This window comes from Thalassophryne amazonica, chromosome 21 (genome assembly GCF_902500255.1).
Source record: "Thalassophryne amazonica chromosome 21, fThaAma1.1, whole genome shotgun sequence".
NCBI classification, from domain to species: domain Eukaryota; kingdom Metazoa; phylum Chordata; class Actinopteri; order Batrachoidiformes; family Batrachoididae; genus Thalassophryne; species Thalassophryne amazonica.
In genome coordinates this window covers 16,297,155-16,310,113 of record NC_047123.1, presented here as the reverse complement: position 1 = coordinate 16,310,113, position 12,959 = coordinate 16,297,155, and the positions used below count along the sequence as shown (strand labels likewise).

Here is a 12,959-nt window from a genome sequence, read left to right as displayed (position 1 = left end):
TGTCATACGGCACTAACAAAGGACATTGAAGCCAAAACAAAACAAAAATCTGGACTTACGTTGACTTTCTGAGACATCATTTAACTGTCGTCCAGCTTCGTTTTGATAGCTGGCCCTTCAGAATTTTCAACCTGTTGAAAAATGTGAACGAATCCCAACGGCAACTTCAATTAGTCTGTATTCCATCTGCTTTCTGTGTTCGTTTCATTTTTCTTTTGTTTGTTTTGGTTTTATTTCGTTCTTTTATACGCTCTGGACTCGCAGAGACAACTTAAATATCACAGATATTCAATGGGAACACAATTGCAGGCTACAGCAAACTCATTTGCACCTAAACTAAATTCATTCATGGGTTTAAGATTCAAAATGGCGTCCAAAATGGCCGCCAATAGACCCTTATCATTAAAATACATAGTAGGAAGTTGTTTATATGTTGTTTAAAAGTGTTTTAGTGAAAAAAAAAAACTATTTTGGTGGCCATCTTGGATAACTGTCTTGAGGCCAGTTTTTATTTTTGGGAACATCCTGATTGTGTTTTGGGGTCATCTAAGGAACCTAAAAAAGTTGGTTTGGTTTAGTCTTGGGGTGGGGGTGGTGGTGAAAAGGTAGTGGTCGTAGCTCCCCTCGTAATGTCAAAATTTGATGGAAAGTTTTTTTTTTTTTTTTTTTTTAACATATCGGAAATCCCACAATGTATTAAATAAGAATACAACACAATAACAGACTGCCCCAGTTAATTATCACAGACAACCTCCAGGATCTGGTAATATTTCCCAAGGTCTGGACCAACCCAATCTAGACAAGGCTTTAGATCATGACTTTCTAGGATTCATGCCAGCAAAACTAAGACAGGGATTTAATTTTGTTAAAAGGGAATTTACCGAACATTTCTTGGTTTTAATCACCTTTAGTTAAAACACAGTAAGTACACCATAAAGTAATATACCTTGAGATTCAGTATAACCTCGTTGAAGGAGATAATAAAAATTTTACAATGTTATATTGCCAAAATAGTCAAAAATCTCCTTGATTGTGTGGAGTACAGATGAGGTCATATTTAATGTGCCTGAGCACAAGACAATTAGTCTGCCTTTGCTAAACTTGGATTTTGACCCATGTGGATTAAAATACAGCAATAACACAGCATGACATATTTTCTGTGGCAATGTCTTAGACCAGAATGAACATCTTAGAGAAATTGAGCAAACATTAGTGATATATCGGAGGTTTCTTGATGAAGATGTGAAAACATCTACCATGTCTACAGAAAATTTCTGAACAAAACACTGAATCTACGCATAAAAAGTCAGTATTGGTAAATACTCAATATTCAGTGATTCCAATCGGGATTAATAACACTAATCTATTACAACCCCTGGCAAAAATGGAATCACCGGCCTCGGAGGATGTTCATTCAGTTGTTTAATTTTGTAGAAAAAAAGCAGATCACAGACATGACACAAAACTAAAGTCATTTCAAATGGCAACTTTCTGGCTTTAAGAAACACTATAAGAAATCAAGAAAAAAAGATTGTGGCAGTCAGTAACGGTTACTTTTTTAGACCAAGCAGAGGAAAAAAATATGGAATCACTCAATTCTGAGGAAAAAATTATGGAATCACCCTGTAAATTTTCATCCCCAAAACTAACACCTGCATCATATCAGATCTGCTTGTTAGTCTGCATCTAAAAAGGAGTGAACACACCTTGGAGAGCTGTTGCACCAAGTGGACTGACATGAATCATGGCTCCAACACAAGAGATGTCAATTGAAACAAAGGAGAGGATTATCAAACTCTTAAAAGAGAGTAAATCATCACGTAAAGTTGCAAAAGATGTTGGTTGTTCACAGTCAGCTGTGTCTAAACTCTGGACCAAATACAAACAACATGGGAAGGTTGTTAAAGGCAAACATACTGGTAGACCAAGGAAGACATCAAAGCGTCAAGACAGAAAACTTAAAGCAATATGTATCAAAAATCGAAAAATGTACAACAAAACAAATGAGGAACGAATGGGAGGAAACTGGAGTCAACGTCTGTGACCGAACTGTAAGAAACCGCCTAAAGGAAATGGGATTTACATACAGAAAAGCTAAACGAAAGGCATCGTTAACACCTAAACAGAAAAAAACAAGGTTACAATGGGCTAAGGAAAAGCAATTGTGGACTGTGGATGACTGGATGAAAGTCATATTCAGTGATGAATCTCGAATCTGCATTGGGCAAGGTGATGATGCTGGAACTTTTGTTTGGTGCCGTTCCAATGAGATTTATAAAGATGACTGCCTGAACAGAACATGTAAATTTCCACAGTCGATGATATGGGGCTGCATGTCAGGTAAAGGCACTGGGGAGATGGCTGTCATTACATCATCAATAAATGCACAAGTTTATGTTGATATTTTGGACAATTGAAAGGATGTTTGGGGATGATGAAATCATTTTTCAAGATGATAATGCATCTTGCCATAGAGCAAAAACTGCAAAAACATTGCTTGCAAAAAGACACATAGGGTCAATGTCATGGCATAGGGTCAATGTCAATGAGCAGATCTGATTTGATGCAGGTGTTAATTTGGGGGATGAAAATTTACAGGGTGATTCCATAATTTTTTCCTCAGAATTGAGTGATTCCATATTTTTTTCCTCTGCTTGGTCTAAAAAAGTAACCGTTACTGACTGCCACAATCTTTTTTTCTTGATTTCTTATAGTGTTTCTTAAAGCCAGAAAGTTGCCATTTGAAATGACTTTAGTTTTGTGTCATGTCTGTGATCTGCTTTTTTTCTACAAAATTAAACAACTGAATGAACATCCTCTGAGGCCGGTGATTCCATAATTTTTGCCAGGGGTTGTAGATAGATTGAAAGCAGACGCAAACCACAATCCACGACGGTATGATCTATCAAGTAAAATAGTTCATGGTCATATTAAAAGCCTTTGAGAGAGCTATAAATAGAATAATGCAGTATTGTAAAATTCCCACTGGAATGGGCAATAAAATCTGGTAAAGTGTCTCCTCTGTCTTTACTCAACAATAAAGTCACCTCCACTTAGTCTGTTGCATTTAGAATGAGTCATTCTCATCATTTGGTTGCTCAAAATGTTTTTCTGGTATATCAGTAAATGGACTGCATTTATATAGCGCTTTTCGATTCTGAATCAGAAGCTCAAAGCGCTTTACAATTATGCCTCACATTCACCCCGATGTCAGTGTGCTGCCATACAAGGTGCTCACAACACACCGGGAGCAATAGGGGATTAAAGGCCTTGCCCAAGGATCCTTAGTGATTTTCCAGTCAGGCAGGGATTTTAACCCATGATCTTCTGGACTCAAGCCCAACACCTTAACCACTAGACCATCACCTCCCCCAGTGTCTTTGACAGACTACAAACACATGACCGAACAGTTTATACAATTATCACATCTCTAGACTGTAGTAAGATGAAACATTCAAATGTGAATTTTATATATATAGTGTCAAGTTTGTTGATAGATTATTTCTAATATGGAGAGATGTTGACTACAGGTCTTTGTGTCTTGTAGGATACAAAGCAGCTACTCAGCGCTCCAGAGGATCAACCAAGATCTGGAGGAAAAGATCCACAGAAATGTAAGGCTGAGAAGTAAATGTGTGTATGCATATCCTAAAGCCATAGACTCTCTCTCTATATATATACTGGACTACCCCCAAAGGTTTTCTGAAGATTGGGTTTGAAGTTAAAAATGGGCGGTCTCCATTTTGGTAGTACCTGACTCCGCCTAATTTTTGACCAACCCATAAATGGAGAAAAAGGTGGAGTGTGGGCAAGACTGGCATGACCTTGTCAATATATAAATATATAAAATCCCATGTCAGAGTTACTAAATGAGCTAAAGCTAACAGGTTAATCTTCAAGATTCAAGATTCAAGATTCAAAGCTTTTATTGTCATATGCACAGTAAAGAAACATGTTTCCCTGTGCAATGAAATTCTTACTTTGCTGCCCACACTGGATGCCCAAATGTATAACTAAGTATAAAATATCTAAATATAAGTGGTAGGAAAAATGAAATAACATAAAATAAGCATGCTGGTAAGAACAATAGAATATAACAAGCAATGTAATAAAAAAAGAGAAAAAAAAAACATCCAGCATCCAGATGGTTTAAATGTAATCTTGGTTTAAATGTTTTATTTACACTTTTTTTTTTTTTTTTTACAGATGGGGTTTTCATAGTGGGCGGTTTGGGTGTCGGTATTCTCGACTTCAGGGTCTCATGATCCTTTGTGCATGTTGAGTGGTTCCAGTCCTGCAGTAACATGGCACCACACTGAGATTTGTTATTTCCTTGCAGTTATTGGGAAATAACGACCCTCTGGAACGGGAATATCAATGGCATGATTCATTGTGGAATTTAATTAAAAAAACTATATTATCTTACATTTGAATGCCCTCAAATGAAGAACTGGCTTTTTCATTTCCAAGAACTAGATCGCTGGTACAAAGCGGCCAAAATCCTCAGGTGGGTAGCTGGTGTCTCCCTTAGAGATAGGGTGAGAAGCTCGGTCATTCGTGAGGACCTCGGAGTAGAGCTGCTGCTCCTTCGCGTTGAAAGGAGCCAGATGAGGTGGTTCGGCCATCTTGTAAGGAAGCCTCGTGGGCTCCTTCCTATGGAGGTGTTCCAGGCACATCTAGCTAGGAGGAGCCCCGGGGGAAGACCCAGGAATAGGTGGAGAGATTATATCTCCATATTGGCATGGGAACGTCTCTGTATCCCCCAGTCAGAGGTGGTTAATGTGGCCCAGGAAAGGGAAGTTTGGGGACCCCTGCTGGTGCTGTTGCCCCATGACCTGATCCCAGATAAGTGGTTGAAGATACCATTTTCTCTATTTACACTGGCATGTAGAACCGGAACCCATCAGATCTCAAAGGGACCCTGAAAGACTCTATTAAAAATTATGAGCAGTATATTGCTTCAGTAATTGTGAATTAACCACACAGATACTAATAATAAAAAGATCAGAAAAGACAAACTAATTTGAATCTACAGCTAGCAACCTGAATTCGCTTGTGAGTGGCCACCCTGGCAACCACTAGCTGTCACTCAAAGCAACTTTGGGTACAGTTGGCATGAACTGGAAGCGATAGACACCAAAACCTTTAGTTTTTTAAATTTTGTACCAGGCTGTAAACGTGTTTATTTCTGTTGTGAAGTTGGACATTTAACATGGACTTCTATATGGAGAGTGAGTCACTTTTGGATCCAAGCTCAAGCGGTCATTGAAGGTACTGGAAGATCTGGTTTGCCCAAAACACATGGTTTCATGTCACACCCAGAAGAAAGAAAAGCACATAAGGATGTCACGAGGTTTAGCCCTTGTACTCGATTTGAATATGAATGCGGCGCTGTTGGTTCTGCTGACGTTAATTATGGCTTACAACCACTGGCTGTCCTCCTCCCAACGGAAAACCCATTGTTCCTCAGTGCAGTTCACCCCACTTCATTTGTCAGGTGTTGCTTTTGGAAAGATACAATTAACTAGCCTGTTGGAGATTTTGCTCTGTCCATCAGATGTCTTTGCTATTGAACAGACAGCTGAGCCAGCACAAGATAATAACCATCGCCACCGCCAGCGTGATTATAGTGCTGGCGCAGTGAGATACCCACATACTGATAATAAGCAGCCGAAGTGTTGTGTGGGCCGCCAGAAGAGGAGGTACTGCTGGCCCACCACCAGAAGGCGCCCTGCCTGAAGTGCGGGCTTCAGGCACGAGAGGGCGCTGCCGCCTCAGGAACAAGCCATGGTGACAGCTGTCACCCATCATCTGTGACAGCTGTCACTAATCCATACATCTGGTATAAAAGCAGGAAGACACCTCCACCAAACTGCAGAGATATCATCTTCATTTGGAGGTACTACTCTCAGCCTTTTTTGAGATTTATAAATCTGTGATTGTGAGTGTTTGCAGGAGAACCGGTCGTTTTGGTGGAGGCTGTGCATGACGGCGCTCCTTTTCCTCTGAGATCACTGCAACGTGTTGAGTGAGAGGTGGAGGTGGCATTCCCACCATTGTTACTGGGTGTTCACACACCCACCCTTTGACTGTCTTTTGCTTTCTGCCAGCAGTACCAGATCCGACACGCCGGAGAGGTGGCCACCTGGGGACTCCGGGACTTGGCGGCTCCAGTATTCCTCGGGTTCAGGTGGCGATGGAAATCGTGTGGTTCCGGTTCGTTTCCTGACGGGCGTCTCCTATCGTCGAGCCTGCCCACACGACACCTTTATTAATTGACTGTTGCACATTCTGATTCTGCTGTGTTTGGATGTGACATTCACACCAGTAAAGTGTTATAATTTGACTTCTTCCATTGTCCGTTCATTTACGCCCCCTGTTGTGGGTCCGTGTCACTACACTTTCCCAACAGGATATCTCGGCCAGCGTCATGGACTCCGAGGGGCGTCACCAGGCTGTTGAACAACCAATGGGAGAGCAGGGAGCGCAGGCATCTGCAGGAGGTGTGATTGGTGAGCTACAGCATATTCTCACCGCCTTTACGGCTCGAATGGATCAAATAGCCGAGCAAAACATCCTCCTGAACCGCAGGGTGGAGGCTCTCTCTGCGCAAGTGGCGGCGAGCGCTCAGGGCGCTGCTGCAGCTCCTCCTCCTGTCGATCCTGTGCTAGATATTAACGTTCCAGTGGTGGTCCAACAACCCCTCCCACCATCCCCTGAAGCATACATAAGCCCTCCTGAGCCGTACGGAGGTTGTGTGGAGACGTGCGCGGACTTTCTTATGCAGTGTTCGCTCGTCTTCGCACAACGTCCCATCATGTATGCGTCAGACGCAAGCAAAATAGCTTATGTGATCACTCTGCTTCGGGGAGAGGCACGCGTTTGGGCTACGGCGCTTTGGGAGCAAAATTCACGGCTCCTTCACACATACACTGGGTTTGTGAGGGAGTTCAGAACTGTGTTTGATCACCCTAACAGGGGAGAGACCGCTTCAACCGTGCTGCTGTCGATGAGACAGGGACGCCGGAGCGCAGCCGCTTATGCAGTCGACTTCCGCATCGCGGCTGCGAGGTCCGGCTGGAATAACGCTGCGCTCCGCGCCGCCTTTGTAAACGGACTGTCGTCAGTCCTAAAGGAGCACCTAGTGGCCAAGGATGAACCGCGGGAATTAGATGGGCTTATTGATCTCGTTATACGGTTAGACAATCGGTTGGAGGAACGCCGTCGGGAACGAGAAGAAGGACGTGGCCGGGCGCGCGCCGTCCCTCTTCCTTCCGGGTCCGAGAAAGGTCCGCCCTTCCCACGCTCCCTGGCATTTACGTCCCGTGGGGCGACAGCTCCCCCTGCTGACGAAGCTATGGACACGAGCAGGGCCACATTTAGACCACCTAATAGACAGAGGAGGTTTCCACGCGGGGCGTGTTTTGTTTGTGGCTCAATGGAGCATCAATTGAGCGATTGCCCAGAACGGTTAAACGCCAACGCCCGCCCCTAGAGACTGGGCTTAGGGTGGGCCAAAAAATTCACGTGGGACACACACATATTGCCGCACGACTCCCAGTTACAATCCTTAGTGGGGATTTAACCCTTCAGGCCCCAGCACTGGTAGACACAGGGTGAGAAGGGAATCTGTTAGACAGCAGATGGGCCAGGGAGGTAGGGCTCTGGTGGCGCTACCTACACCATTGCAGGTGCGAGCACTAGATGGCACCCTACTCCCTTTACTCACACACAAGACACCACCAGTAACTCTGGTAGTGTCAGGGAATCATAGGGAGGAGATTGAGTTTTTTGTGACTCCTTCTACCTCCCGTGTGATTCTGGGGTTCCCCTGGATGTTGAAACACAATCCCCGGATTGATTGGCCGTCCGGGGTGGTGGTACAGTGGAGCGAAACCTGCCATCGGAGGTGTTTGGGATCCTCGGTTCCTCCCGGTTCCCAGGCTAAGGAGCAGGTCCAAGTACCCCCCAATCTGTCGGCGGTGCCGGTTGAGTACCACGATCTTGCTGACATTTTTAGCAAGGATCGGGCACTCACTCTTCCCCCGCACCGTCCATATGATTGTGCCATCGATTTGTTGCCAGGCGTGGAGTTCCCGTCCAGCAGGCTGTACAACCTCTCCCGACCTGAGCGCGAATCGATGGAGACCTACATCCGGGACTCCTTAGCTGCTGGGCTGATCCGTAACTCCACCTCTCCGATGGGAGCGGGTTTCTTTTTTGTGGGAAAAAAAGATGGCGGTCTTCGTCCATGCATTGATTATCGGGGGCTGAACGAGATCACGGTTCGCAACCGATACCCGTTGCCTTTGTTAGATTCAGTGTTCACCCCCCTGCATGGAGCCAAAATCTTCACAAAGTTGGATCTTAGGAACGCATACCACCTAGTTCGGATCCGGAAGGGAGACGAATGGAAGACGGCATTTAACACCCCGTTAGGTCATTTTGAGTACCTGGTCATGCCGTTCGGCCTCACTAACGCCCCGTGACGTTCCAAGCTTTGGTTAATGACGTCTTGCGGGACTTCCTGCACCGATTCGTCTTCGTATATCTGGATGATATACTCATCTTTTCTCCGGACCCTGAGACCCATGTACGGCATGTACGTCAGGTCCTGCAGCGGTTGTTGGAGAACCGGTTGTTTGTGAAGGGCGAGAAGTGTGAGTTTCACCGCATTTCTTTGTCCTTCCTGGGGTTTATCATCTCCTCCGACTCCGTCGCCCCGGATCCGGCCAAGGTCGCAGCGGTGAGAGACTGGCCCCAACCAACAAGCCGTAGGAAGCTGCAACAGTTCCTCGGCTTCGCAAATTTCTACAGGAGGTTCATTAAGGGGTTTAGTCAGGTTGTTAGCCCCCTGACGGCCCTGACGTCACCAAAAGTTCCCTTCACCTGGTCGGATCGGTGCGAAGCCGCGTTTAGGGAGTTGAAACGCCGGTTCTCGACTGCACCAGTCTTGGTGCAGCCCGATCCTGGTCGCCAGTTTGTGGTTGAAGTGGACGCCTCTGACTCAGGGATAGGAGCCGTGCTATCCCAGAGCGGAGAAACCGATAAGGTTCTTCACCCGTGTGCCTATTTTTCCCGCAGGTTGACCCCAGCAGAGCGGAACTATGACGTGGGCAATCGAGAGCTCCTTGCGGTGAAAGAGGCCCTTGAGGAGTGGAGACACCTGCTGGAGGGAGCGTCTGTGCCTTTCACGGTTTTCACTGACCACCGGAACCTGGAGTATATCAGGACCGCCAAGCGACTGAACCCCAGGCAAGCCCGCTGGTCACTGTTTTTCGGCCGTTTTGACTTCCGGATCACCTACCGCCGGATCGAGTACGCTCATAACAGCCAGGTGTCCTCTGCCACCGGCCTCTCCCCGTTCGAGGTGTGTCTGGGGTACCAGCCCCCTTTGTTTCCTTTGGTGGAGGGAGAGGTCGGTGTGCCCTCGGTCCAGGCCCACCTGCGGAGATGCCGTCGGGTGTGGCGCACCGCCCGTTCGGCCTTGTTGAGGGCCCGGACGAGGGCTAAAGCCCATGCAGACCGTCGACGGTCCCCGGCCCCTACTTACCAGCCCGGGCAGGAGGTGTGGCTTTCCACCAAGGACATTCCTCTCCAGGTCGAGTCCCCCAAATTGAAGGACCGTTTCATTGGACCCTTCCCCATCCTCAAGGTCCTCAGTCCTACCGCAGTGAGGCTCCAACTCCCGGCCTCACTGCGGATCCATCCGGTCTTTCATGTCTCCAGGATTAAACCGCATCACACCTCGCCCCTCTGTGCACCCGGTCCAGCGCCGCCTCCTGCCCGTATTATCGACGGGGAGCCGGCTTGGACAGTTCGCCGGCTCCCCGTCGATAATACGGGCAGGAGGCGGCGCTGGAATAATACGTCCGCCGCATGGGCCGGGGTTTCCAGTATTTGGTGGACTGGGAGGGGTATGGGCCCGAAGAACGCTCCTGGGTGAAGAGGAGCTTCATCCTGGACCCGGCCCTCCTGGCCGATTTCTATCGTCGCCACCCGGACAAGCCTGGTCGGGCGCCAGGAGGCGCCCGTTGAGGGGGGGTCCTGTTGTGTGGGCCGCCAGAAGAGGAGGTACTGCTGGCCCACCACCAGAAGGCGCCCTGCCTGAAGTGCGGGCTTCAGGCACGAGAGGGCGCTGCCGCCTCAGGAACAAGCCGTGGTGACAGCTGTCACCCATCATCTGTGACAGCTGTCACTAATCCATACATCTGGTATAAAAGCAGGAAGACACCTCCACCAAACTGCAGAGATATCATCTTCATTTGGAGGTACTACTCTCAGCCTTTTTTGAGATTTATAAATCTGTGATTGTGAGTGTTTGCAGGAGAACCGGTCGTTTTGGTGGAGGCTGTGCATGACGGCGCTCCTTTTCCTCTGAGACCACTGCAACGTGTTGAGTGAGAGGTGGAGGTGGCATTCCCACCATTGTTACTGGGTGTTCACACACCCACCCTTTGACTGTCTTTTGCTTTCTGCCAGCAGTACCAGATCCGACACGCCAGGAGAGGTGGCCACCTGGGGACGCCGGGACTTGGCGGCTCCAGTATTCCTCGGGTTCAGGTGGCGGTGGAAATCGTGTGGTTCCGGTTCGTTTCCTGACGGGCGTCTCCTATCGTCGAGCCTGCCCACACGACACCTTTATTAATTGACTGTTGCACATTCTGATTCTGCTGTGTTTGGTTGTGACATTCACACCAGTAAAGTGTTATAATTTGACTTCTTCCATTGTCCGTTCATTTACGCCCCCTGTTGTGGGTCCGTGTCACTACACTTTCCCAACAGGAAGGTCAGACCTGGCTTCTTTTTTTTAATGGAAAATATTGTCCTTTCAAATTGAAAACCAACAATTCTCCTTGTTTTTTAAAATTCTTCTCACGTCTTCCCTCCTCGCGGGTGGGAGAGCTGCTGAATAAGATGCCCTGTAATCGGGAAGCGTGTTTACTCCAGAGGTGCCACAAAAACCATCTGACTTCTTGACCCACCACCATGACAGAGAATGTAACTTCAAGACTGATAAAGACTTCGCTCTCAGACTGCAGGCTTACTTGTAGTTCCTAGGGTTTGTAAGAGTAGAATGGGAGGCAGAGCCTTCAGCTTTCAGGCTCCTCTCCTGTGGAACCAGCTCCCAATTCGGATCAGGGAGACAGACACCCTCTCTACTTTTAAGATTAGGCTTAAAACTTTCCTTTTTGCTAAAGCTTATAGTAAGGGCTGGATCAGGTGACCCTGAACCATCCCTTAGTTATGCTGCTATAGACTTAGACTGCTGGGGGGTTCCCATAATGCACTGAGTGTTTCTTTCTCTTTTTGCTCTGTATGCACCACTCTGCATTTAATCATTAGTGATTGATCTCTGCTCCCCTCCACAGCATGTCTTTTTCCTGGTTCTCTCCCTCAGCCCCAACCAGTCCCAGCAGAAGACTGCCCCTCCCTGAGCCTGGTTCTGCTGGAGGTTTCTTCCTGTTAAAAGGGAGTTTTTCCTTCCCACTGTCGCCAAGTGCTTGCTCACAGGGGGTCGTTTTGACCTTTGGGGTTTTTACGTAATTATTGTATGGCCTTGCCTTACAATATAAAGCGCCTTGGGGCAACTGTTTGTTGTGATTTGGCGCTATATAAATAAAATTGAATTGAATTGAATAAATGCAGTGACGCATTCAGTATACGCGCAAAACTCAACAATATAAATTATGGAGTTTAGGGATTTTTAAAAACTTGTTAGAATTGACAGAGTAAAACTACGTGACTGTTTTACTGCCGCGCTCCAAGTCGAGTCTTGTGCCGCGCATCATTGCATCCTCCACACAATAGGTCCTGGATGGCAACTGCCCGGGCAGACAACCAGTCCATCTCCAACTCTTAATAGTAACCATCCATCTGCAGCAGCCGGGTTAAAGGTGCACATGTGCTTGACCTTCTTCACCCACCGGGGTCGTTCACACTGAGGCACCTGCGTGCTGGATCATGCACAGAGAAATGCGCCACATGGCCAAAATGTCACCGCTGGCGTTCACTCACACTGCAAGTGAAAATCGTCATGAACCTCAGACAAATTTCTACAAATAAGTCTACGGTAAATATTGATTTTCTTTTTTAATAAATACACTGATGAGCAGTAATCTTTCACAACAAGGACATAATGATGCATCAATTACATAGCAGTTCTGTAAAATTTGCATCACACCTGCGTTTCTCACATTATTCTAAAGCCTCGTCCGTCTGCTTCGTGATGAGTTTGACATCTTGCAGTAAAATGTGAATAAAATGAAAATCTGCATGATGAAGTTTGAACGGTTCAGAACAACTTCCTTCCAAACAACTACAGAAGCACAACTTCCGATGGTCATTCACTCCGGTGACAGCTTGATTTTTTTTTTTTACTATTATTTCTTATTTATTTGTATGTGTGTATGTATTACGTATTTGTGAAATTGTTGTGTTTAGCATTTGTATATATGTATATGAACAACTGTCATGGCAGTTTAGCACTGAATACCATTCAAATGACCACTGAAGAAGGAGACTAGTGAGGGAAGCTACCAAATCTAGAGCCCGACCGATATATCGGCCAGCCGATATTATGGGCCGATATAAGCCCTTTTCAAAGTACTCACTATCGGGCGAAATTTTGCGGATAGAAAGCACATAATTTCTCATAAACAGAACAGTTACTGAAATAATGTTTGTGTCAGCAATGTAAAATGTCCTTGCACCGTTTGTCCAGTGGATGGAGCTCTGACTCCATTCAACTGAGAGCTGCTTACACCCCTGCTTAAATGTGTTCACCGGCCCCCATAGTTCGCCGTCACACTGCACTGATCGGCTGACAAAAGCATACAAGTAAGTTTATAAGGATGTTGTTTGTAATAACTTTGCGATTACATTCACCCCACATTTCTCCCATTTCAGTTCAACTCAGTTTGATTAACTCAGTTTATGTAGTAATGTGTCAAATGTGC

At 46.3% G+C, this 12,959-nt stretch overlaps 1 protein-coding gene across 4 annotated transcripts in view; it reads left to right on the top strand.

Annotated features, from left to right (window-relative positions):
• si:dkey-174m14.3 (uncharacterized protein LOC563117 homolog) overlaps positions 1-12,959 on the top strand; it is a 63,968-nt gene that overhangs the window by 33,855 nt on the left and 17,154 nt on the right. For all 4 annotated transcript variants that reach the window (XM_034162833.1, XM_034162831.1, XM_034162829.1 and 1 more), the window contains one exon: positions 3,548-3,614. In XM_034162833.1, coding sequence (XP_034018724.1) covers positions 3,548-3,614 — 67 coding nt within the window. The remainder of the gene's footprint in view (positions 1-3,547; positions 3,615-12,959) is intronic.